Source organism: Orbicella faveolata, unplaced genomic scaffold (assembly GCF_042242905.1).
Source record: "Orbicella faveolata isolate gen_17 unplaced genomic scaffold, um_ofav_v1 contig_3, whole genome shotgun sequence".
Lineage (NCBI taxonomy): Eukaryota > Metazoa > Cnidaria > Anthozoa > Scleractinia > Merulinidae > Orbicella > Orbicella faveolata.
Genome location: NW_028301558.1, coordinates 3,174,849 through 3,202,748, shown reverse-complemented (window position 1 = coordinate 3,202,748; position 27,900 = coordinate 3,174,849). Strand labels below are relative to the sequence as shown.

At 37.5% G+C, this 27,900-nt stretch overlaps 2 protein-coding genes across 9 annotated transcripts; both read right to left on the bottom strand.

Annotated features, from left to right (window-relative positions):
• Window positions 1-1,949: 1,949 nt before the first annotated feature.
• On the bottom strand, window positions 1,950-24,989 carry LOC110040664 (adenosine receptor A2a-like). Of its 8 annotated transcripts, XM_089298272.1 has the most exons (3): window positions 15,794-15,958; window positions 13,654-13,788; window positions 1,950-3,790 (listed from the first exon to the last, which is right to left on the bottom strand). In XM_089298272.1, exon 3 carries the CDS (start codon window positions 3,501-3,503, stop codon window positions 2,559-2,561), a length of 945 nt encoding a protein of 314 aa, XP_089154398.1. In that variant the 5' UTR covers window positions 3,504-3,790; window positions 13,654-13,788; window positions 15,794-15,958; the 3' UTR covers window positions 1,950-2,558. The 8 variants fall into 8 exon arrangements, with proteins under 8 accessions (XP_089154398.1, XP_089154403.1, XP_089154402.1 ...); XM_089298277.1 differs by lacking the exons at window positions 13,654-13,788; window positions 15,794-15,958 and adding an exon at window positions 24,854-24,989; XM_089298276.1 differs by lacking the exons at window positions 13,654-13,788; window positions 15,794-15,958 and adding an exon at window positions 22,396-22,546.
• Window positions 24,990-25,987: 998 nt separating this feature from the next.
• Window positions 25,988-27,900, bottom strand: LOC110040660 (adenosine receptor A2a-like). Its single transcript, XM_020745937.2, has one exon. The coding sequence runs from the start codon at window positions 27,807-27,809 to the stop codon at window positions 26,799-26,801; it is 1,011 nt and encodes a 336-aa protein (XP_020601596.2). The 5' UTR covers window positions 27,810-27,900; the 3' UTR covers window positions 25,988-26,798.

The window sequence follows — 27,900 nt, the reverse complement described above, 5'->3', positions numbered from 1 at the left end:
AGGCGTGCGGTATGCAAATTTAGTCGTAAGAAAAATTCTGCAATCAGGGTCGCAGTTAGAATAGGTAATCATACGGTTTCGAGTTCAATTTGGAATTAATTTGCACGAGTGAGATTTTCAAAAAGCTGAAATTGCACGAGCCGCTTCGGCGAGTGCACTTTCTGCTTTTTTAAAGTGCTGATTCCAAATTGAACGAGAAAAACCGTATGATTACTTATTAATAATAAAAACATGAAAAAAAGTCGCGTGGGGGAAATGCCGGAAGACCTTTCTTGAGGCCATTTTTTCTCATTCGAGAAAACTTTTTCAAAGTTTCTGCACTAAATTTTCGTCTTCATTTTATGTGATATCATTGGCTTAGAAATTTCCTATTTTCTTTCAACCAATCATAATCTAGAATTACGATGTGTAATTTGCACTGGTGTTACACTTTTTGCACTGATGTTACACTTTTGCACTGGTGTTACACTTCAACTGCACTGCTCTCAGCCAATCAGAATCGAGTAATTTTTTCATGTATATTATTATTTCTGTTATTATATGACTACGAACATTACTTCATTGTGATTGGCTGAGAGCAGGCCAATTTATCGCCAATTCTTACTTTGCACTGCAGTGCAAATTAACGCGCGCATGTTCACAATTCTTTCAGTCATATAATAAATGACTGAATTGTATGAAAGTTAGCTTAAGCAAGTAAGGATTTACACTACTCGGGATATTTGAAAATTCTTTCAAATTGCACTCGCCGAAAGACTCGTGCAATTTTGAGAGAATTTTCGAATATTACGAGTAGTGTAAATCTTTAATTGCTCTCGCATTCATACGATTAGCTATACTTAGCGGCCACAGAGTATAGTAGCAGATTTTACTGGCAGTTGCCTAGCAGTTTGTTCGTCATCCTACCGTCGCACCCAGGATTGTTAACAAATGTAAGTCGAATCTGCCGTGTGTGCCCCTTTTTTAGTTCACTAACGGGGTTTTTTTTTTATCATTATAACACTTTCCTTTTCATCGGATTTGCCTCAGTTTTAACCGTACCTCGCGTTGTTTCTCCACCTAGCTACCGTTAATGATAAAAGATGAATTTAAGCTTTAAATATCGTCCACCGTCATTCCTAGAGTTGTTCGCCGACTGATGGCCGCTACACGCAGCACATCAATCACTGAGCTTTGTTTTAATCTTTTGCTTTGTACTGGCAAATGCTGGTGTCCAGGAATATTGAATCAGTTTATGAAATTTCAGCTAGACCGGTCTGTAAAAATGCCGTGACATAGGCTCGATGTTCTGCACCGCAAAGGGGACCCCCTACAGCACAGCATTAATAAGCGTAAGTCATTCGCTGAATGATATCCTAGTGAAGTGTAAAGGTAGATTTGCCTCAACGGTGTCAACGTGACGAGCGGCCTAGGGGCATGCGCACAAACACCTAGCTCGCGCAAGTAGTTTGCATACGACAGCAGATTACGAACTTGTTAAAATGTGGAAGTTTTAAAACACTGAAGAAGTCAGTAATGCCAAAACGTCGCTGAAAAAGGCAAACTTACTTTATCTATCGTGCATATTTAAACTCAAGTGTTCGCGTCAGCACCACGCTCCAATTGGTTCGCTTTGAGCATACGCATGTACGTTATTCTTTATGGACTATCTCTTTTCTCCCGCCTGGGTTGAGCCCCAATCAATAAAGGAGAAGGGAGAGTTCAGGTATGTCTAGTCAGCAGCCTCGCGCTTTGCCTCAATTGGAAGTGTTGTACCACTCAAGCAGGCCATTTTGAAACGACGTATTTCTTTCTCTATGTCGTTATATTATGTCGTAAATTCAGGTTGGCAGTGAGTGTTCTGTAAAATAACTGCATTGACAGGTCATCCTAACATTGCATAAAATTATTTTAGAATTGAGCGCGAAACCGAAGGATTCGAAGAAACAGTCCTTCGAAGATAAACTCTCTTAATTTAATTTGTGGAATTTAATTCAACATGCAGTTACGCACAACAAGGGTTGACTTGAAAGGTTTTACATCACAAATATACCGAAATCATTATTTTTTTGATCGAAAAGAAATTAAGATTAAGAGACGTTATCTAAAGAAGATAGTTTCGTTGGCACATCCATGCATTATAAAAAGCGAACCTTGGCAGTTCGACTTACAACATATTTTTACTTCCTTTAGTGAACTTGATCATTGATGTCTCTTTAATATAACTATGTAATTTAAAGTAAGTTCCGTAAGCTTGGAATCAAAAATCAACTAGGACAGTTAAAATCAAACTTAATCAGTTTCTCCGCTTCAGTGCCTTTTTAATTTAATTTACCTTATTTTCCAAGAAAAAATACATCAACGCCTTAACTATTTCACTGAAATATCTACGAACAAGTTTCATGGCTAATGTATTTTTTAGTGTCCCTAGTGCAAAAGAAAAAGAAACTTAAAGTTCAGCTTATGCATGGCAGAAGCAATGCCGATTGTGGTAAATGTCACATTGCTGTTTGAGCGAGAGTTCCTCAGACAAAATGCATCTTAATTATGCCGAGATGCTCTGTTGATTTGGAACTTAATCACGTGGTTATTTCAACTAACGTTTCTCCTTTGGGATCATTGCTGTTGCTCGTCTTCTTCCATCTTCTCTTAAAAGCCTCGCTGAAGTCTTTTTTCAGAAACGCGTAAATCAGCGGATCCATAATGGTATTGAAAAGCAATGTGTAAAAAGAGGCGTAAAGCACCGGCGCTGTGATGAGCTCAAGCTGGTCAAATATTTCGCAAATGTTGATATAAATGAGTGGCATCCAAGAGAGAAGAAACATCCCGAATATCATGGCAAATACGACGACTGCCTTGTCTTCATTGCCCGCGCGTTCCCCGGTCCTGTTCCCCCAAGTTGAACGCCTGCGGTTTCGCAAAATGAAGCGACGGACCACACGAAGTAATCGCACGTAAATCCAAATCATGGCCAAACAGGGAAGCAGGACGAAACCAAACACGGTAATGAACATGTAAACTCTGTGATATTTCGTCGTTGGATCCGCGTTCCAAGCCAGTGGAAGTATCGAGATGCAAAACGGTACAGCCCAACATAGAGAAATAATCACCGCTACTCTGGTGGAGTTCATGGTGATGCGGTAACCGAGCGGTCTCGTTAAGGCAACATATCTCTCGTATGTGACAGCGCCAATGTTAAAGATCGACGCCAAGAGAAGAAAGGCGATCAGATATCCAGTGATTGGCACATGCGATTGCGAAAAGTTCTCGTAAATGTAGATTGGGATGAGGGCAGCCGCAACGAGAAGATCGGCCACCGAGAGCGACACGACGAATGCGTTGGTAATCGTCCACAGTCGCTTCTCGACCATGACTATCAAGCAGACGACGATGTTGAGTATAGTGGATATAAAACCCAGTACAGCCCATGTTATTGAAAGCGGGATTAGAACAGTGGCGTTAACTGGTGGTTGGCCTTCGCTACCAGGGACAAATGAAGTCGACGTGTTGTTCGCTAGCTGCATCACTGAATTATTGTGATTCCCCAGTTAAATGACTGAGCTTTGTGTCAGCTGTGTTTTTTCTTTAATGTGCTCGGTGTTTTGTTATTTTTAGCAATCGAGGGTGGATAAACAGGAGTTGGCAGCTGTTCACCACGTTCAGCCAATATTGGCAGATTCTTATTCCTAACGTTTGTTCCCCACTATAGTGTGGCAGAGTTAGAGAAACTTCAATCAGCTAAACTTGCAGTCTTTGCGCCATGTGAAGAATCACTTGTAGCCTGGTCTCCAATTACGGTTTTTTCATCGATCTGTCAAAAAATAGATGTTTGGACAACAAGTTAATGAAATAAGTTTTTTGAAGCTGACACTTTCTAAAGAAAGAGCTAAACTAAATAAATATTTAATGGAGGAACTGCTCGAAAAATGAAAATTAACACCTCTCTGGCGATAATTCGTAGTGTGAACCTAGTTATTCTTAGGGGGATTGAAGTAAAACTAATCCTTATACCTTTTTAAACAACTTAATTCCAAGTAGAGCTTGATTCGCGGGCCATTGTACTTGAATCTGTGATCGACTTCTTTATGATAACTTTTTCATGCAAATTGAAATTCAATTAACACAGGCGCAAGCAAATGTAAAATACTTTTTGGCAAGCCGTGCCCACCAATTATTTACTCCTTCGTTTCTTTTCTGCAAAAAGCTATTTTAATTTTTCACCAGAGGTGATCAGAGAGGGGTTTTGTTTTAAGCATTAAGCTGTGCGACGCACGGTAATTAAAAATGGAGGGCTGGTGTGGTTTAGAGTGAAACGTCATTGTTCCCCTCTTGGTGGGGTTGCTCGGGGCCAGATGACAGTTGTTTTGAATATTTCTTGCTATTTCAAAACATTTCCCGTGTTTGAGTGAGAAATTTGGTTTTAACACTGACTCTGTCAGACGTCGATTTCTCAGCTAAAAAGTGCTATCCAGTAACTGTAAGTAACAAACCGTTCAAAGTTAAGGCCTTTGCCTTTTGTCGTTGATAAATCTGGGCAGTAACGTAGTTTGTTACAAAGATTTATCCCAGTCCTTGTTTATGGCTTTGTTATATATACCAGACAATAGATTTTTCTTGAACTCATTCATTTGTACTTGAAAAACAGTCTTGTCTTTTATACTTGCGCGAGATTGCATTCTTCACAGGAAGGCCAAGTTTGCCTGGAAATCTAGGAGGTCTGAACTATATGGTGATGAAGACAAGGGTTATTTATAATGTATATGTCTTTTTTTAGGTAGGTTTTTATCACATTTTTTGACATCTCAGTGTTTTGCAAGCGACCTAATCTAAAGGCATGGAATTTAAACTTACCAAGAATCAGTCACTGTTGCTCGTTGGATTGAAATGATCCATTCGTTAAATGAGACCGTATTTATTTTTCCACAACTGAACACATGTCACAACCTTCTCTTCATATTTACATAGTTATTTTTCGACTAATTAGTGTTTGCTGCCTGTCTGAATGAAAAATAAAAACTTCTGTGACTTTCAGGTGCTGGATTTAACGTACGTTAAACTCAAACCTTGTGCTAAAGACGGCCCGAGTACTTTTAGCGCAATTGCTCTCCCACATTTTGATGATGCGCTTATTGATATCTGTCCAACGTTATCGAAATTTACAAGTTAAAAAAAAAAATAGGTCAAACGTTATCGAGAATAAAAGCTAAAAAACTGAGAACGAGCGAATGGCTAATGTCTGCACAAATCATGGCTGCAAAATCAAATGCAATTCCTTTTTTTTACAAGAACCTCCCTTAGAGGAACGTTGAAGCTAAAAAGCCCAACATATAAAAGACATACTAGGAGCCCATAACTAACATTTGGGCAAGAGCTACTTCCGTTGTTTTTCATTTGTTTTCAGAAATGACTCATACATGGCGTGACATAATGAATTCACCTTTCTTCACAAGACTGATTCTTTGCCATGATTAGGCCAGTGACAGGGCGTGACGCAAAATTTAGCTGTCTACTGTCAAACAAGGTAACCCTCATGATCAACAGTCAACCATGAATGGCTATCTATCAGCAGAGGGTCTATTGTGCATCACAGCTGCTATATTTTGAAATTGTCTAGCTGGGCAAAATTAAGTAACTAACTAATCCATATTCAACACTATAGAACTTAAAGGTTTGATTTCTTGATAAGCTTTTGAAATATTCTTCAGTCTTCTTGAATTTAGTTTTTTTGCTGGTTCATCGCAAATTCAGCAGTGAAAGCTAGGCTGACTCGCTCCAAAATGCATTCCAGTAATAACGGAATCAAACATTTTTCTTAATAACTGCCAAACGTTAATTGGGCTGAGACCGTCCATTGTCAAAAAGCGATGGTTTTAACCGTGCAAATTAGCAAAGCCCAGGATGTTAAATCAGTCTGCAACTGACTAAAATCTACCAGGATTTAATCATACCATATTAAAGGTGATGAACACATTGAGCCCGGCGTCTTCAACATATAAACATATTATTGAGCTAGACTAAACATGGGGGAACTTACGGACTCAGTCAAAGGCGAGGTCAATAAATGTACAAAAGAGATAGAGGAAGATCAACTATGGAGTTGTCTCATGTTGTTTCCATGGATACAGAGGAAATCCAATCCTACAAACTGGCAAGAAAATGTCGACCACATTCATGCATTTTCAAGTTAAAGCCAAACAATTATAGATATATCAAGAAAGTTTCCTGTGTGTCGATCTTTCAAAAAGCAAATCGGAGCAACTAGTTATTTAGCGGCGCTTCTTAGTGGAGCGCTCAGGGAACCAGTCACAAAGCGTATCTTCATCATGGACTACTAAACCATGCAACACTGTGTAAACATGGTAAATGACAATCATCAAAGAGCAATATTTTAACTTGACATCCGTGTACATGAAATATTTTATGTAATGTAAATGAGGGCGCTTTACCTGAGCAGAGATTCGCTCACTGAAAGGGTCTATTTATTCAAGAGCACAGTATTTGCTTAGCTGGTTAAGCTCAGCAAACACTAAGACAAAAAGAACCTCATAGTGGAATTCAATTCTATCACGAAATTAAAGAGAAAGCATAAACACCGATGTGAAATGACCTTCTTTTAGATAGCGTACCGTTAAAGTACTACACCTAAGCCTGAATCGAAACCCATGCAACGGTTCATATTAAAATACAAATCTCTGACAATAATTATTTAGTGCTGCAATAGAGCGGATTTCAGTTGAATGTCGTGAACACAAAACTCACCGATCGCGTTGGCCAGCTAACATATAATATGCATGCAGCCATGGTAAAAAAAAGTTCAACACAAGTAACAAAATCGCCACTGGTTGTGATGACGGCTGCTCGACATTTTGAGTAATTGGCTGATTGTTTTATTTTATTTTATTTTTTCTGAAAAGATTTCAACCATTGAGCTCCGTCGAAAGCAAGCTAGTATTACTTTGGTTAAGCTTAACTGCGCTCTGTGATTGGCCAAAAATACTCCCGCCAGATGCTCAACCAATCAGATTCAAACCGAAGCCAACCTTCGGAGCGGAAAAACGTACCGCGCAGCTTTCTGCGCATCCCTAGTACTACTTGCTGCATTCTCGTCCCGAGAGGATGCGCTCCTTTTGGTCAGCACCAAGAATCGCGGCCTCTGGGCTGGTCCAACACCAGAAATCCGCGATTCGCGGACTTTCTATCAAATCTGGCAAATCTGATTGGCTGAGAATACGAAACGAATACTCTGCGCATGCTCAGCAAATCGGGTCCGGCCGGTCCGGCCAGAGGTCGCGATTCTTGGTGCTGACCAACAGGAGCGCGGCCTCTGGGAACGAGAATGTACTTGCAGGCTCAGGTAATAATGCAGGCTGCAAATTAAATCCTGTAATTGGTGGAAGGAACGACGGACTGTAATAAGATACGTTAGGATGTCGCTCAGCTGATTTATTTAATTATACTTGGGCCTGAAGCATGAATTTTTTTGGCACTTCACTATTAAGAAAACAAGGGTCCCCCTGCCTGCTGAGGGGCTCTGTTGCTTATATATTCAGTGGAGTGTTTACATAGATGCAATATGTAAAGAGGTTTTGTGGAAAAAAATGTGTTCGCATCGAAATAAATAAAGTATACCGCGGAGAAATAAAAGGTTTGGAAACCTTCTTTAGGTTGACTTTGTCCGAAAAAACTGATTCCCCACGAAAACTATACACCAGCTTTCCATTAGTGACGTGAAAATAACGTTTCTTGCCGAGAAAATTCGGTGAAAGCACGTTAAAATGTCGTAACTTTTTGCTTACACGATTTACCGCCAATTCTTTTAAACTTTGAGCTTGGTACGCAGCCAAAACTCGCGCAGGCTTATAACGTTTTTCCACTCTGAAAAGTCAGTCACGACTTTGTCGTGCTCTTTTTCCTGCGCTTGGCGCCAGATACGCTAGATATCTCATTGGTTCATCTTGTCATTTGCGTTTCTAGTGACTAGACTAACTGAGATAGGTTCGTATTAATAGGACTCTAATCAACACGCAATGACACTAAGTGAACTTATGTCGGCATAATCAAAGCACTTCTGCAGATTAGTTATCGTAAGACACTCAAGTAAAAATCGCTTTCTAATTTGTAATTAACGAATTTTTTTTATTCTGCTTCAAAAAAGAACGTTTGTCAACTAGAATGCTCGGTTTTTACATAGCAGAATAAACCTTCGGAACAAAAGTTTTACGAAATTTATTGATTGCTCTTTTCGGACATAACAAGTCTTTCTTGTTTCGACTAGAAACACGATATTCACATAGCATTCCTTACCCGATGACAACCCAATAAGTTCTCAGCTGAAACTGAACTGTCTGGTTTTCTGATAACGCTTGAATGTGAAGGTCAAAACTAATATTTGCTGAAGACGATCTTTCGATGGAAACAAGAAAAAAAGTTTCCATTGTTCCCTAATTTTTGAGCAAAAGCTGTTCCGACGAATGTTCTCAGATTCTTCGCAATACTTACGTGGCATTCTGTGTATCAAGAAATGGCTTCATCGACTCTTGTTGACATGTTGTCATGAATAATATATCGCTTTTACTTAAAACATTTTCGGCTGCGAACAATCTCTCTTGACATCCCTTGGAGCCTACCAAGAGCTATCGAGAGAGACTGCTCCTGAGTTGAAAGAGTGCTTGCTCAGAAGGTTTAGAAGAGTTCACCGAGTTAATACACAGCTATTTGTGATTATTGAAAGCGTTTTCGGTATTAATGGAGTGCGAAATAAAAAAAAAAATGTTTTTTACCAATAGGTCTAATACGGATGTACCAGAATTGGACGTTTGCACAGTTCTCTAGTCTAAATAATAGTGCCCTCTTCAAAAATTTCACTTATCGCATAGCACCGTTTGTCACAATTTATGCGTTGTCTTATTTCCGAAAGCTTGCATGTAATTTTCAGAACTAATATCTAGTTCCAGTGTGGTGTTTTACGGCCACAGGAGAAGACTTGTGATTATCGTTACAGACAGTCAAAAACCCCCATGATAAGAGAAATTGAATCTTCACTGAACACGGTACAATTTGAACAGACTGACCAATTTTGGCAGTATTCAAGGCAATGAACGAAACCTGTGTAATTGGGTTGAATTGATACTGGCGAAAGCGCGAGAAAGGATTTTCAATGATTTCAATTACAGAGGCACTAACAGAATATTATAAGTGCGGGTACTTGGGTGATTTTGCCGTGTTTGCCGTGTGTTCGAGAGTGCATGTATCTTTCTCCGTATTTTTAATTCCGTACAGGCTATCAACTACTATTCAGACTCTTAGCTTAAATAAGCTTAATATGATGGTACGCTCGAACGAAAAAGCGAAGTTTAATTGTCCTCAGGATCGAAGAGTTATGAACACTGGACAAGCGACCTGTCTAGACCTCGCGTGGTTAAGTCGAAGCGACATGTGAAATTGATTTGCGCTGCAGTCAGAAGACTTTGATGTTTAGGAGTCGAATATTAATGTGCTTAACAGAATATCTTTCAAGCGCTTCGTACTTTGTTGCACAAAGATTTGTAATAATACAACGAGAGTTTTCTTTACAGCGTAGTAGATTCTTACAGCGGATAAAGCAATTTAGCGATTTGTTTAGCCAGAAATTAAATAACCGGTGAAAATCGTGGTCACATACCTTTAGTTTCCAGGCGTAAGTACATTGATCGTAAAGTCGCAAAAATATGCCAGAAACTGGAAACATTGTCGTTGCGATATTCCGAGCGTGTCTTTTCAAGGTTGCAATCTTTAACTATAATTAGAAATGACAGACTAACCAACAAAGAACGTCAGCGGGGCGCATTGCTTAAATATCTTGCTGATTTGCTTCTTAATAAACACTTCTTCACTAAATTAAAGTTCAATTTGTTAAGGGTCTGTCAACGAAAATATATCTATTTGGCAGAGAATTTATATCGGATGATTTCCATTCTACAAATTAGCCTTCATTGGCGGTTTTATAATTTCTTCCGCTGGGCTTATTGGTCAGTTCATTTCCTGATCAAAAGTTTGGCTTATCGACATGATGGAAAGACTCAAAATATGATTAATTTTGATACTAACAGTGTTGGATGAAAGTATGATGACTAAAAGAGCTGTCTCATGCGAAAACTCTACTTAGTGTTACTTACTTTGAAAGCAATGCATATGACGACAACCAGGGATAACAAAGAAATCTAGGAAAAACGGGTAGATCGAAAGGCAACTTTGTTCATCAAGATGGTCACAAGATACTGCTTCGTGAATGCTCTCAAAGCAGGTCATCTTTTTTTTGTATGGCGCTATTCAAAATTAATTAAAAAATACGGTCATGATACGATCTTTGTAATGCCATTATGGTATTTGCAAACAATTAACAGTTCGTATTACCATGTATGCTTTCTTCATTGAAATATAGACAATATAGAAAAAGAAAGCAGGAAGTATACATTGAATCGATCGGGAGAGTCTGACATTATTATCAATCTAGATAGCTGGCGTTAACATGTTACATTTGTGAACACGTGACGGAAAGTCTTTGTTAGAAGTCGAACATCAGTGATGCCATCTTGTGAGGCCCGTGACGTTATCTCAGATGCATGAAAGAAATGAGTGTTCAACAATCGCTCTCTCGTCTATTCAGGAAGAGGAAACACAGTCTCTGGCCAGAGGCCCATTTCTCGCGGAAAGCCCCGGAAACTTTTCGGGTCCGTAAAGCCATTTTCAGTTAATCTGTATGTTAGAGAGGTGTATACGCTTGAAACTTCTTGTATAAAGGGAACCTCTGTTCATATTACGAATGTGTGAATAAACCAGCCCTGTAATCACAAGATATGAGATTTTGCAAGGCTTTCTGGATGCAAAAACTTTTCTGGACCTTCAAGAAACGGGCCTCAGACCCGGTTCTGAGTATACGCAGATTATCCGTTTCGCATTCTCGACCAATCAGATTTGCCAGATCTGACGGGAAGTCCGAGATTCGCTGACATCCGGACATCCGGTGTTTGACTCTCTAAGATGTTTCTATTCTTAGTTACTGACCAAAGGGATCGCGGATTCTGGGGACTACAATGAGAAAACCGTAACTAAAGCTTTGAAAACGCATCAAATGTTTTCCGTCCACACTACGCCGGAGGAATTTGAAAACACAACAATCACCAACCATTTTGGATTTGTGCTTGAGGTATACTCGGGCAGAGAAATCACATTATTTAAGTGCCAAATGATGGACTGCTAGTATTTTCCAAAATTTAGAACTTAAAAACTGAAATGTATTTTCCTAGCTACTGTAGACGATCCAGTAAGAACGAAATTTACTTCGCAACAGTTAATAATTATTTAAAGTTTATCAGATATCGTCTGTTTCCGTCTGCTTGGTGGAAATAAATCAGAAGGCAGATAAACTGAAACGATCCTGTCTTTAACGCTACCTTAATTACCCTGCTTTAATTGTTCTTATCTTTGCAACCAGAGGAAAAATTCACCATGGGAAAATATTAAAACTAATCTCTTAGCGAGCCGATATCTAGCTGCTTGCTCACGTATTACAGGAGTCATTAATGAGATTAAGCGCGACTTTTAAACGGCAAAATGACCTCTGATTTTGTGTTCTTTTCTTCTGATCAAGTTTCTTAAATAAATCACTCAAAAAAAGAAAAGCGACTCCTTCCATTCACCGCAAATACAAATATTTTCACTCTACTGAACAAACAGCTGAAGATATAGTAGGCAAAACAGTTTCATTTTTGCTGTTTTAACCTCCACAATAATGAATTCCTCCTGGCCTGATAGTTTGGCTGAACTAGCGAAAAAAAAAAAGGGAAATTACACCCAAAGTGTTGCTTAAATTTCCTGCTGAACTAGGATCGTCCTCTCAGCCACAGCAGTGGATCAGCACGAACTGATCCAAGTCAGTTAGCTGAATATTAGCTTAAACTTTAACTCTGGTTTTGAGTTACCGGACACGTTGCTTTCGACTTTTTTAATCTCAAGAGTGTCATGTGGCAAATGACACTACAATTCAGATAAAACTGAACCCCTCCTCTGAAATTAAGCCCATCACACTTAATATGCCCCCTTCCTCCCCACCCAAATATAGCACCATACTTAGGGTTCAGAGCCACCTAAAATTTTCAAAACTTTAAGGTGGCTCTGAACCCCATGTACAGATTTTTTTTAAAAGTTTGACAAAAGGTGCCTCTTACCCTACTAATCAAAATTTGATGATATAAAAAATTTCACCGTGCCGTTTTTGACTTATTAGCCCTCAAAGCTATAATTAAGGGTGTTTTTAGCAGGTTATACTATTGCTATGGAAACCTATTGGGTCACGAAAATGACAAAAACGTGTTCGCCAATCACTGGGCAGTTTTTTGATACCGGGATTGTAGCATCAATTGATAACGAGTGGTTTTAATGACCCATCAAAGTCTCGGAAAGTGCTGGAAACTGTTTTCAGCCACCTTAATTCCTATTGAGATTTACAGAGAGTTTTACAGATCGCAATGTTCCGATTACACTTAACCTCAATTATTAACACAGCATCTCTTCCAAATGTAAAACTAAGCATTAAAACGCGTACGCAAGAGTCCTTTCGATCGTAAGACCTCGATAATAAGCCCTCCCAAAAATAACCTGCCGACAAAGCCTTTTAATGAAGTATAAGCCTATCATTTGCTATCGAAATTTTACCGTATGGTAATTAAAACTTTGACACAGAGCTGGTCTTGCACCCTTCCTCTCTTTCGTGCAACCATTTCAATGTCATGAGGGAAAAAAAAGGTTATCGTTGAAAACCAGTTTCAATTAAAAGTTATCAGTAATTTCCTTTAGTTTTGTTAATGTTATTTATGACATGCGCGTGGATCACCTTTCAAATGTTGTGCCATGGCTTTAAGTGAACTCCGGCTTTACATTGATTCTAGGATATATTTTACGAGTTTTCCATCTAATCTTGGTTGCGTTATCACAAGAACATTGCGTAAAATGACCTTAATCCTAGCCTTTTATTACTCTCTTCGGCGTTTAATTACTTCCGAATATTATCTGCTGTAACTGATTTGATGTACAGAGCGATAGTGAACGAGTCCTTCTAAACGGTAGACGGTAATCTAGAGTTTGTAAATTTAGAATTTGACCCAGCTTTCATAAGTCCTTCGCTCTTTAGCATTCCGTTCTCGGTATGGTAAAAAAAAAAAAAAAAAAAAAAAACAGACGAAGGTTTAATATAAATGACATGCCAAGCTCTCGTCTTTTCGTCTTTTCGGAGGTGAAATATTCTGGTTAGGTAGCGTTTTTAATTGTATACGGAAGAGTGCATGGACTGAGAAAGACATATGTTTAAGGTTTATATAATCGTCAACTGAATTGGTTAAATATTTGCGGGAAACTTAAGTTAAAACGTTCATGAACGATATAATTTTAAATAAATTGTTTCACAAAAGATCATTGTTACCTTTTAACTGAAGATTCAGCCGATACATTTCCTAAACCTGATGATGGTTAACCCACTGACTGCCGGATCAAGTCAATTCTCATACTGGTCTCTCATGAGTGGAGATCTTATTGTATGAAGTTCAGAAGTCATTTCTCGCCTCGCTGCATTTCTTATTAAGGAATTCGGGTTTTACCTACAGGGTTCGTTATCGATTGATATGTGAAGAGCTCACTCACCGCCACTAAATTTTCATCCTGCAATATCCACTTATGTCATCCAAATTAAATATTTCTAGACTTGATATCTCAGTTTCATCTGTGAAATGATCTCTACCACACAGGTCTCGTTGAGAGCAAACTCAATCCCCGTCACTGTTGGAAAAAATGCCAGATTTTCATGACGATGTAAAATTCAGATAATTCTTAAGGGTTGAACCAAGATAAATAATGCGGTCATGCGAAGATTGCATTTCGAATTTGCAAGCCAATTTCATCAGCATGACAAACTACTATAAACGCCGGAGAGTAAATCAGGCTTTTGTATAAACCAGATTCCTAGATCGAGTGTGTGTGTTTTGTATCTAACCGCATTTTATCTCTACCACACCAAATTCGACTTGTGGCCTTTGATTTGAGTGCAATTAGTTTTAAGGCGTGAAAAATACACAACTGACGAAACAGATGTGATACAATGCAGTTTATAAAAAAAAAAGGGGAAAAAAAAAGAAATATTTTTTTATGTGCTTTAGGTCATCTCGTGATATTCTATGGTTTATCTCTTCCTGCGATCTTTACCCCCGTGATTTAAAGCTCAATTTACAAGGAATTACTAAAATTATTTTAAAAATAGATTGTTTGAGATTCCTGCGATGCAAATATGTAAAAGGCAATGTGACAGAAAAGTAACTCTGATTCTAGCAGTGAAACTAAAAATCACTGTCAAGAACTTTGGACAACTAATTTGCAGAAACCTTTTGGTCAATTCAAACAATACTTTTCACACGCTTAGCTTGGAGTCTGTTTCCAGGCAAAAAGCCTCGGCTTATCTAAAAATTTGGTTTTGCCTGAATTGAAAAAGTAAACATTAAGGTTGCTTTTAGATGACGCAGCAATCTGTCTTGTTACAATATTCACTGAAGCTAATATTGAGAGTAACAAAAACACTATAAACATAGCCATTCGCACTTATAAATTAGCATTAACTATTGGCTGACTTACTCTAACAAGATGAAAAACCAAATGAGATGTTTAAATCTTCGAGTAAATAAAATTAGGAACACCATCTGTATTGTCTCTCTCTGACGCACGACAATCTCAATTAAATTTTCCTCACGTCCTCTTTTCCAGTTGCTTTGTTACAAGTTAGTACGGTCGGTCGGAGTATCACACATATTGCTTGCTATGACGTAGCCGGATTTGAGAAGTGCCGGAGTGAGTTCCGTTTCCAAGAAACTTTAGAACTGTTAATAGCCAACCTGTTTTTCTAAAGCATGACAGAGACAACAATTTGCTGCCAATATATACGATGACTTTCGGAAGCTTTTTTCTCGATAATAGCTGATCATGTAACATCGTCGATCGACGGGTCTTTTCTGATTACGCATCCGTTGTTTTGTTTCAAAAGTAAATAAAATGTCAAAAATATCACAGAAGTAGGATTGGCAAACTTTATCAGATTAAAAGACGAAATCTCGCTGTAGCAAGAAACAGACTTTCACGACCTACCTTTTTTCTCTCCCTTGCCGATCAAAGGCTTAACCAATATTTGGAAAACGCAGTTTCTATTATTTAACATCTGAAAACGTTTCAAATTGGGCTAAGATGAATAATAAAATAAGTTGGTATGAAATTCGAATCCAGATAACCAGGCAATCTGTTGCTTGATGAAACTGGCTCGTAAAGCCTTGAGTATAGTAAAAAACAGGATATCGGTAAATTGTCGTCAGAATTAAGGAACCTCCACTTTAAATGAGTTTGACTGAATCAGAGCAAACTGTTTTTCAATGCTTTTTAAAGTGATTAACGCCAGGCTATGTTTTAGGGATTAGTGTTTTGTCTCGATTGACCAATATTTCTTAGTCTGCAACGCTGGCAGCTTGAAAGACTTAAGATATAAAATTACGATCACTATAGTTTTGTTTTATGTTAGTGGTGTTGACAAAGAAAAATTAAAACTTTCAAAGAGCAACTTAACAACAATTCTCAATTGACTCTGATACATCATATACAATAGCAAAAAAAATCCCACTGATAGAAACACAAATCTCGTAGACCGCGAGACTTTTCTACACAGTCTTGTTTGAATATAAATTTGTTTAACCCCATAAACCCAATTTTCAATAAAACGCGAAGTTTTAAAAGACGCAAGTCACGTTACCTCGACCATTGCTTTCCAGTTTCAAGTTCTGGCTGACCGGACGAACGATGGAGGCTAAAAAGTTAACTTGCTTTCGTGAAAACGTGAATATGTAATTACGAGACGACACGACAACTCCTTTCTCTTAGAAACACGCAGTTCGCTCGCTTGTGAATGGCCAGTTAAACACAATAAAGGAATAAATAGAGGAAGTAAGTGTCAACGTGGTAAAACAATTTAAAACCATGGAAAGGGCAGCTATATTTTTCTTAGCCGGACTGCCCCTCTTAAACCAAAACAACGTCAGTACATTTTTGAATAGCTAATTCATTGAGGATTCATTCGGTCTTTCAGAATAAACTGCGATATGGTGATTTGACTGATTTGTGACATACGTTTAATGGACAAGCCAAATTTGCACGTGTTCTTAGCTGTTGATTTTACCGTAGAAAATTTATGTTTGCAACGTTTGTAATATTGCTAGGAATAGAAAGGGGCCGAAAGCTAAAGCATTCGGCGTGCATAAAATCTTACGTTGACCTTAACCCTAGAAACAATAATTTATTACTGACAGTTTATATTTATAGATGCCGCGCTTTCATCAGGAAATGTCTATAAATGTTTCACGCCGGCAGAAAGGTTTCTCGATAATTGGTCTGATTTGATAGTTTCGATTTCTGTAAGGAAAAAAAAACTTGTCCATCGTATATGCTATATTGCACGTTCTCGAGTGTCATGTCTTCGAAGAATAGTACATTTTAAAAATTCCATGTCATGTATCGTCAATATTATACATTATTTTCAACTGATCGAGGCTTTTATGGAGTGTGATCTGTAGATGTATATGTAAGAGTAAATTAATCGTAAAGCCCTAGGATGTTGAAAGTGCTTAGGAGTTACTTCGCACACGTACGCATGTTATTGTGAATCAGCATTCCGAAGCAAACTGATTTTCCGCTGATTACGAATCAGATTAGAAAACTTCTGTTAATTTAAAATAGACAAATTTGCGAGTACAGGAGAAAATATTTTCTACATCTAGGTAGATGCTAGGATAGCTGAAATAAAGAAACTTTTCAACATTTGGGAACCAGGAAATTCTAAATAAGCATGGTACTGAGATTGAAAATGGACTAGCGGAAGTGTTTTAATAGTAATAATAATAATGATGATGATGATGATGATGATGATGATGATGATGAAAATAATATTTGTTTTGTCGATATGTCCGCCATGTTGGAATGCACTGAGCTTAGGAGAGACAGAAGTAAAAATGGTAGCTCACCAAATCGGCACCGTAAAGTCTCCAGAAAAGCAGCGCCGGCGAACGTTTCTCACGGATTATTTAAAACTATTTTCGGAGTTGACACTTGCTACATACTATGTATATGAATTGATTTAGAGGTGATGTTGTCCATGTGCTATTTCAAGCCAAGACTATGTTCTTCAATCGTCATAAATCCAACACGAACATTCCGTCGTCACGAAGTATCTCCAACAAAAATGAGCGTCTATATCATTCACGAAATTTAGCGCGAAGATTAAAATTGCTGATATATTTAAACACTATGATAAAGAGAAATCTCTAAGCCGTAAAAGTCACGTTGTGAAAGTCTTTGTAAATATGACAGACGTAAAAGCTTTTGTTCATGATATTTCTAGCCTTTGGTTCGCGATTATCTTTGTAACAGTATGTTAACTATGGGCACGCTATATTTCTTTATCACTGGCACTGCGGAGAAGTCAGTCCAACGAAGACCAACTGGAGCGAACAAAGAAAGAGCCACAATATAATGGGTCACCAGTTTAAAAAGTCTTCAAATAATCAAAAAGTGTGTGTGTTTCTAAGCATGCAAATCAAGATGTGTTTTAATAACTGATTGCACCTACAATTCAATTATCACTTCTACCGTCTTCATTCAGCCACCCGAATGAAATCGCCAGTTTATTTTTAGTAACTGCAAATGAAGCTAAATAATCAAGTTGCATTATAAGATATAAGTATTTCTCATTTTTAAGGGAATTTCCCTACATCGACCACGAGTTAGTATTTCTAAAAAAGAAAACAGAAACCTTTCTGTCTGGTACAAGAAAAAGTCCGCAATCTTATCCGAAAAAGAAAAAGAATCGCGAAGACAAGGCATTAGAAACTGATGTCGCAGTTAGTTGGGCACACGCTGTAGTTAACTACCTTATCTGATCTGCATTTAAATTGCGTTGTACTTTTTCCGGTTTTACAAGAAACCTTTTATAGGGGTTCATTTTTAGGGTTCAGTTCGTTAGTTTGACCTAGTTCATTAATTCGACAAGTATTTCTCCGGGTAAAAAAGAGGAAAAATATTTGCTAGGTGCTCGTTTACGATTTTTCAGTGACGATTTCAGTTCATGTATGGATGAGAGCATAAACAATATGGCATGTGCTAAAGGCAAGACTTGAGGTGCCTCTGATTTACCTTTCACACTGTTCAGCAACTTTAGAATCTTGCATTCAGCCTCATTTTCTTATCTTCACCAAATTAAATTCCTGGTTGTACATTTCTTTGTGAAAGCAGTAATTCCAAATAAATATGATCTTCCTACAATGAGGGCTGGGCAGAAAAATGACTTTGTTTTTCCGTGTTTAAATTTAGCTCGGAGGCCTGGATCCTGAGCATTTTACCTGCTTCCTTGTTTATTATTGTCTTATTTTCATTTTCAAGCGTGACAAAAGCCTTTGCTTGAGAATAGATGTACGTTTTTACTCACCAATTAATGCAATGCGAGAAATCTGACAATCCGTTAGCTTCTTTAAAAGCGAGAAATCTGCTAATAAATATTCGAGTGTCAAACTCTGGAAATATGTACCACACATCTTGAGTTAAAAAGATGAAGTTTAAAAAAAATGAAAAAAAATCAATTTTATTTGCAAAGAGATACAAAATTCCTTACATGCCATGAGTCAGCTGAAATGCGTTTCTCCTTAGAGCTTCTTTGACCACGTCGTCGGCGCGAGCCAAACTGTTTGTAAAAAGCAAATCTAAAGGATGAGGACAAATACGCCAGAAACTTTGCAGCCACTAGCCGGAAACCACAAGTCAAAGTAACTGGTAACTGGTTGATTTACGGAAAAGTATACATTGATGATTTTTCTTTCCTAACTGAAGAGGTTTAAGCTGATAAATTAAGAGGTTGTCAAGACAACTTGAGAGGTCGATCCAAATTAATTTATTCCATAACTGTCAAACTTCCTCCGGCTCATTGGACTAATTTTCATCGTCACTGATAAGAGTACAGACATATAAATGAGAATTTGCCACTCTTTGCAGCATTCTTGGTGTTTTCAGTTACTGATAAGTTATTTAAAAATAAAATCGCAAAGTTGAATTTAGATTGGATTCAACTGTAGGCGAATGACACGTATTAGCCAAGAATTGTCTTAGAACTCGATAAATGGATTCTTTTTATTTTGCTGTGTCTTAATTATGCAAGTGGACTGAATATGGTACTGTACCTCAGCTGTTTTCCAAGAAATTCAAAAAGGTGGCAAAAAATTCCGTTTCACGTTTTATTTCGAAGTTATTCAGTACGTAGTTTGATGTTTATGACGTCGTGCTTTGAGATTCATTTTAAATAAAAAGAAATTCATGTTCTCACGCACTTTTGAGCTTACACTAAAGAGTTTATTCCCATCATGGGTTTACGCTTGATCGGCCCTGTTTGCCTTGTTTGACGTTATTGTACAAAAAATAAATAAATAAAGTAAAGTAAAAATTGAAGCCAGCTTTGTATGCGTCTGAGCTCTTCTTGATGATAAATTTCTTCGTAACACAAAGCCACTTTGACGATGTTATGACGAAATTCATCATCAATAAAAGACAGGCGCATGCAAAGCTTTATTCAATTTGTTAAATACATTATTTGGTCAACAGTCATTGACGCCCTCACCCACTTCCCTCGGAAACATAATACATGTACTTGAGCTTCCAAAATATGTTACAAGGCCCCTGTTTAGGAAACTATCATAGCCAGTTTCAAGTTGGTTTTTCTGTTTATTATTGCTTATATGTGGTCTTAAAAGTTACCAAAGGCAAGTTGCTAGGCACCAGTACTCGAAACAGTGACGTGAGCTGGTCTTATTCATTTCTATTAAATTTTACGTGACAAAAATACAGTCATTATGATGCTGGTTAGTAATCGGCGCGTCTTCGTGTTCGTTCATCGAGGCGGCTACTCATGAGAACAGCAGAATTTCGAAAATAAACCCTGGCCTTAAATGTAATATAAAAGTATACAAATTAGGCTTCGTTTGAGGCGAATGATCTGTAAGAAACTTATTATTGAAATGATCAGTTGGAGTTGTCACAGGAAAATGGTAAACGAAAGATTAGATCATTTTTTCATGGACTAGTAAAATACAGGCGTTTTGTCAATTATATATATTGTTCTTCGGTTCCGGCGGTTGGAGACCGGATACCACCATCCCGTATTTGGATTAAAACGCATCTATTGGACCGTACGTTATGTGAATTGTTGATGTCTCCAAACATAGCGTCCCTGTAACAGATCCCGACCTATCTGCAGCCAGAGAGTTATCCACCTAGGTTTTAGAAAAGTGCTTTCTCAGACCAAAAAACCTATTATTACGCTAGCAATAGTTAAGTCGCAAGAAGAGAATTACAAATACATAAATAGTACGTAGTCTGACATTAGTTTCTGTAATTAACTTCAAAAATTATTAGTCCTCGAGGATAAATACCAAAAAAGTTGTCAAAATTAAGAAAAACGTGACTCTGATTTGTGTTGATAACTATTTTCTCTCATTACCCAGCGCTCCTACGCTAATCCACCCACTAATGTATCTTCAATTAGAGCTAAAATGCTTGTCTCTTTGTTAGCAATTATGGCAAAGAAGAAGAGATTTAGCACTTACTAATGGCCTTACCAAAGATAAAATGATTTGGGTTTTTGAGAAAACCTTGGCTTTTGTTTGACCTTGCTGTTGTGAACAATGCTTATTAAAATACGTGCTATTCAGTTAATGCCAAATTATACACCGAAAAGGAAAAGAGAAAAATAATTTATTCCGCACCGAGAGAGGGAAAAATCATATTAGTCCTTGAAGGTTTTAGCTCACACTGAAACGCCAAAAAGGGCTATAGAGAGAAAATCGATGAAATTATTTGCAAGTAATTCGTGCATCCTTTTATTTAGTTGACGAATGTATGAAGCCTGCTGTACTAGAACAATGAAGAAAGCATTCTTTTTATGTCAGTACGCCTGATGTTTTCACAACAAATGTTACGCTTTATGCGCTGTTAGTCGTTGCGAAATGCGAAGTGGGATAAATTTAACGAGGATAGTTATAACCCGCAGTAGTTGCTACTGTGTTTAACGACCGTAACATAACGAAGGCAAGTAAACACTACTTTCGTCTCAGACCCAAGTATAAAGATAATTTGTTTGGCTTATGCAGGATTGGGTGATTTTACATGAAATGTTATGCCGTACTGAACGAAGGTAAGAGTACAACATGTTTTTCGGGTTAGAATCGTAACTCAAAAGCAACAGTAAATGTAAATAGTCAAGGTTTCGTTTCTTCGGCAGAAAATCGTTAACTACCCTTACAAAGAGTATACAGACTGAAGTGAAAGTAAAAAAAAAATTATTTCGTGGTCCATACATTAAGTAAGGTGTTTTCATGGCATACGGTTGTGAAAATGAAATTCCATTTTTTCATTGTAAAGAACATTAATTTACCATCTTGTGCTCAAAAAAGAAATTAATTGTCATCGTTTTTGCCCAGTCACTCTTGTGCTGAATAAAAAGATGATTTGAGAAACGCCTGGAGGAACTGATAAATAAAATAATGTTTTCAGTAGAGGCCATTGTTTTAGCATGCATTTTGGTGATAAATATCGATATCTGATGTCCATCTAAAGAAATAGCTATCATATAGTTATCAAAACAAGTATCATCTGGTAATAATCGACTTAATGGCCAGCGTATTGCCTGATTGCTGTTCGTCCTTTTTTTTCATTGCCACCCACGAAGCGAGGCCTTTATCGATGACTGCATTGCGTTTTTTCATTCTTAAGCTATTCTTTAAACACTTGATACAAGGCACATCGAAAAAGTTGGAAAACAGCAGGGCCATAAGCTATAAACAACAGCGTGACGACAAAATGATTCACTTAATTAAGCTCCCGTGAAGTAAACATAAAAATCTCAGAATTGTGCGTAGCTTGTCAATTTTGTAAAACTTTGTACATCTGTGTACCTTCTTTTCTTATTGATTTCTTTAAAAACGAGTTTAACTGCTATATAGATACAAATGAGCATGAAGATTCAAAACGTTTGACACCAGGTTCCCCCAAAACAAGACTCTCGTCTCACATTGTTGGCGCTTCTGAGATGCAAACACTGTTCATAGCGGAACACAAATATCATCACGAAAATCTTTAGAAGTTATGAAAAAATCTGATCTAGCTCAATATCAACTCCCTATTCAACTCACCAACACTTGCACCTTCTTCAGAATCTACCAATATTTCAAATGTTTAAGCGTGTGGAAAGCGCTCGTCTACGGATTACTAACTGCACAATTATACATCCACTTTTAGCAGCTATATTATCATAATAATTACCTTGTTGACAATGTCTTTGCTCGATATTGTTCCTGGGTGGATTTAAAAGGGATTTTTACTATCATTGTTCTTGTGGAAAGTAAATAACACCATTGTTGTGTAACTCCAGATGGAAAAACATGTGTCGGTCTGCTTGAAAAAATTGAAGAGCGTTGACCCGTGCATGCTGTTTACATAAAAGTCTATTCCTTTCGTATTTCTCTAGTCTAATTAGCCTTAAAATCTAATTAACCATTACAATAACATTTTTCGACTTGATGTGAGCTGTTATTTCCCAGGAGAATGTTGTGACAGCCATCCAGTCGAATGCAGTTGTCTTGGGGAGGAGAGGGTAAAGGCAATGTTGCGTTAGTGGGGCTGGGTGCCCGAACATTCTCCAGTACTCTTTTTAAGGTTTGATCGTCTAAAATGTGTATCTTTAGTTGTATATCGCATCGTTTAGTAATAAATTTTCTTACTCACTTTTCTTTTTCTCGTATATGTTTAGATATAATGTTCTCATTGATATATCGGTCTTGTAGAACCCTTTAAACGCTTTAAAGACATGTATTTATTTATGACCAGAAAAATGTAATCCGACTGCGAAATTAAACAAGTATAAATTCAACCCATTTGTGGCAGAACTTACCTGCAAAGATTATATAAGAAGTGAGAACCCCACCCCCTCCCCCCCACCCCCAGCCTCAGTTCCAACTCCCTCACCCCCACCCCACCCGAGCCCTGAGTTGCAAAGTACGTCTTGAAATGTGTAGGGGAAATTGGAGTCCTAACGTGAGAAAAATTGAAAAACAAAAATCATTTTTGGTGAGAATTGTGCCTATCCACGTACATGAATACAAATTATTTCAGACGCAAGTTGCACGATAATGTACATATCATTTATAAGTCTGTCAGTAGATACAACAACAATAATCTGTTTTGACTTGTAATCTTAAAATCTTTAATTCTAACGTCACTTTGCGAGCTAGAGAATACAGACTCACAATAATGCTACGATACACGACATTTGGATACAATTGATCCTGTGAAAGACTGGCTCGTCGAGTCTAACCTTGTGCCCTCAAGCAATGCTCATTTATTCTTTGAATTGCCGCCATGTTGGTGCTACTTTTGATAGGTACGCCAATTTCTTCATTGCTGCGAGATGTCGAATGGTTGTGTCAAATAAGCGAAACACGTACTTTTGTGAGAGTTGTAAATACTATAATGAGTCTGAGAATCAATTCGATACGAAATAACAGAATAAGGACTGCTAAGCATTGTTATTAGCGCACAGATGATGAGGAAAAAGATGCTCATTACAAGGGCACCAACAAATTATCTGAAATAATCAATCCTAATATGAATTAACATGAAATCTTCGTACAATTAGTAAAGAAAACTCATTTTTGTAGTTTTGGTCTAGAATGGGTAATTTTGAATTAAATATAAACGTATATAGGACAAATAATTCAACTACTATAATTGGCTAACGCATTCGAAGTTTATTTAGTTAATTGCATTTTTCCATTTTCCTAACATCATAGACCGTGTTGTCCTGCGATTACTTCGAGCTCGCCGCTCGGAAGTGCAAAAATTGGCTTGAAATCCTCTACGTAAACCTTTCTACTTTGGTGATGTGTTGACGTACTTCAGTAATGCCATTATTCAAGAAAAAAACACGGAAAAACTACGTCAAGGAAATATATGTACTTATTTTTATAGTGCCCAAGAGATAAATGTCTAATAGCATTTAAATTATCTGCTAATTAATTCATTCCAGAGACAATAGAATGAAAAGGTGAATGAAAGAAACGAAAGACTGATGATTTCCATTAATTTTTTAGGTTGTTCAAGTCCAGAAAGTTCAAATCCAAATGTGTAAATTAAGCCAAGAAAGGTTTTGGCCAAAACCTCGAAATTATTTTATTAACTTGAAAACCGTTTGTTAGAATCTTTTGACAAACTCTTTTGCTTCGAACTGCGATTTTCAAATTGATGTTAATACAGAGTTTCTCAATTCAAAATCTTTTCGATCATATATGATTATGCAGCATGCGTTGCCAATTACTGTTAGGTTAATATGAGAGCTGAGTCGACGAGCAAAGTGTTTGCAAAGACCTTTCGTTCTCGGATTTTAAGTATTTTCGTTGTAAAATGATTTAGCTTAACACTGAATTAAGTAGAAGACGACGGAGTATGTCGTTTTGGGTGTGATAGCGGTTTTAATAAAGAATACTCCATTACAATAAAAGTGCATTTTATAATTCATTATATAGTGTTTTCATCAAAGGTGCAGATTTTATATTTGCGAGTCTGGTTGGATACGTTGCCGTTTTAAAATGCATTCTAGGACTGATTATTTTAAATTATCTAACATTTTCTTAAAAATCAGGTCCGTCTTGTTTTCTGTTGATGAAACCATTACAGATTTTTAGGTAATAGTCTATCATTTAATAAAGAAGAGAAAATATCTTACCAGTAGCTTGCCTAGTATTTTACCGGGGCGAATCAACTGACTTGTTTTCGGGCTGATATATTTTCAAATATCATCGATATACAATTCCGCGGTACGTGTATGAAGACTGAAAATACGTATAATGTGTTTTGCGCTACCGGTGCGTCAAATTAAGCCGGCTCTTTAGGTCGATAAGTCGTTTAAAAACTGATACGGCGGCAGGGATCAAAATCGAATGCAAATTCTATAGAGTAACGGCTTGCTAACAGCTAGCTTTGTGTTTAGAAACTTGCAAGCGATTATTCATTTATTTATCTTTCTCTCAGTAAAATTATCTTAAAATAAACGGCACATCCATTACTGAAAAAAGTAAATTCCAGTGCTTGTTGAAATATAAGTTGGGCATGTTTCACACTGCAAATTTTAACCGTGCATTTAATTAGTGTTACGTTGATACGGGCAAAATCAGGCGGTTATTAGATTTTATGTTTTTTTGTGTTAGCAATTTTTCTTACGAAATAATTACGCTTCATTATTAATTCAGCCAAAAACTATGGTTTTACGCGAGAAATTCCTAAAACGCCTTAAATGTTAGATTTTCCCGTTTTCGATTCCGTTAAGTTTATCATTACTGTCTTTGAAATCGCTTAAACGAGAGTTTTTTCTAGTAGTCTAGCAGTACATTCATCAATCAATTTGTCCAAAATCATTTATGCTTTGCAAGTTATTCCTTGGTTTTGGATTTGCCATACGCAATCTTGACAGTGATCTTTCTTTTTTCCTTGGTTCGCAGTTTCAATAAATAAATAACAAAGTGCTTGTGTGCAAAATGATACTGACATTTATTTTCACCTGCACGAAATCGCGTAAGGCGACTGAACAGTGTAACTGCAAACAACTGAACATATTACTACGATCGAACAAAATATCTCTCTAATATCGCTGATAGTAATCTCTGTGTAAATAGAATCATCACATCAAAGCTTTAGGCATTAAAATATAGAAAGCGAGCTTAATTAGGCACTGCCTTTTCCCGATGAATTTTTATCGAAGAAATAAATCAGTGTCGTTTTTCATGTTTTCGCGTTCTCATGGCCTTTCGGTCTTCAGCTTAAAACAAAAACCCAGTCGAGTCAATACACATTATGCCATCTGTTTCAAGACAAGAGTTTATTCACAAATGCAGAATATTAGCTAATCTTTTTGTTTCGGACAATTCGAAAATAGAATTCAAATTGCATTAGCTCTACAAATGCGGAATATATTGCTCCAGTCAGATTAGGCCATAATGACCTTTTGGGGCATCGCACCAACGTTGTATCGTTATGAAATATCGTAATTATCTCCTTTCTTCCAATACATCGCCAATTTACAAAGGCAACTCATAAAAATAGCTATTTCACCAGTGCGAATCTTTGCACTTGTTAGCATTTCGGAGATATCCTATAAAAGCAGTAAATAGTCTCAATGTAATTGTAATTATCACTCGAAAATCATAACCTCACATATGTAATTTACTAAAACCACGTTCCTTTCAATTCTGGAACACATGTTGAGTTTATTTGCGAATTTCGACTGAGCTAATATATGATATAGACTCGTTAATGCAGTTGTTTTGTATTAGCGACAAACTAAATACCTATTTGAGGAGTTTTCTTGAAGGACACTTTATAAATACATTAAATAGCTTTGTTTTATAGTGGAGATTGGACGTTTAAATGAACATGTCCACAAGAATTCTGTACTTGAAGAATTGACGATATATTAACAATAATTTTTCCACATTAGTCTATCTCCACAAAAATTGATCGAAACTCATTTGCCAGTTTGCGAACATCCTCAAAAAAAACCAAATCATCAGTTTTTAACGACCTTTAGATTTTCTATGTACTTGTTTTTACTATCACGGTAAACTTTTTATACTTTTAAGAATAAACCAACATGTCTCTCAAAGTTTGTGACAGACTTATACGAAGGTGGTTGTCTTTGGTCCTATGTCTGTCTCTTCCGCGACGATCTTGCTTCTGGTAGAAACTTTTCTTAAAGCCATATCAGAATCCAGTTTGCCCTGCAGGCCGCTTTCTTCTTGGGAGAAACATTTCAACTTTAACCGTTTCTTCATCATCTCATGGAAATCCTTCTTGTAAAAAGCGCAGATAACAGGATCCAGGATTGAGTTTAAGACCAACGTGTAAAAGGAGATGAAAATCAGCTCGTTAGTGACAAGCTGATTCTGGTCGAATATCAAACAGATGTTAATGTAAATCAGGGGCAGCCAGCAAAGAAGAAACATCCCGAGCACGATGGCGAACACGCACGCCGCTTTCTCGTCGTTACCCGCTCGATGTCCAGTGGCGTTTCCTTTGGATGTTCGCTTCTTGTTTCTCAGCACAAACCGGTGGACGACTCGCAGTAGGCGCATGTAAACACAAACCATGGTCGTACACGGGACGAAGATGCACGTCACCAAAACAATCGCCAGGTACACTTTGTGAATGGTGGACTTCACGTCGGTGTTCCATGCCAATGGAAGAAGCGATAACAGCAAAGGAATGATCCACGAAATCGCAATGATCGTGGACACCTTTTGGCAGCTCATGATAGTTCGGTAACGGAACGGTCGTGTTAACGCGATATAACGCTCGTATGTTACACCGCAGAGGTTGAAGACCGTCGCTAACAGGATGAAAGCCACGAAATAACCACCGATTATAGTTTTAGCATAGTGGTCGATAATATACACCGGAACAAATACGATTGCTACAAGCAAGTCTGACACTGACAAGCTAACGACTAGATAGTTCGTCATAGTGCGAAGTTTCTTATTGAAGTACACCATTGCGCAGACGAGAATGTTTAATCCCGCCGAGACAAGTCCCAGCAAAGTCCAGGATACTATCAAAGCAACAAAGGTTCTGGGGCTGACTGGTTCTAAAGTGTAACTGTTAACCTCTGTTGTTGTGTTTTTGTTTCCCATATTCAGTCGTTGCTCGACTCGTTCTTGCGACAGCGTATTACATATAAGGCCCTCTTCTGCAGCTGCTCCTAAAACGAATTGCCCGAAGATT

Bases quoted from the DNA above. Each gene is read 5' to 3' on its own strand.
- LOC110040664 (XM_089298277.1), bottom strand. From the start codon at position 3,503: ATGCAGCTAGCGAACAACACGTCGACTTCATTTGTCCCTGGTAGCGAA.
- LOC110040660 (XM_020745937.2), bottom strand. From the start codon at position 27,809: ATGGGAAACAAAAACACAACAACAGAGGTTAACAGTTACACTTTAGAA.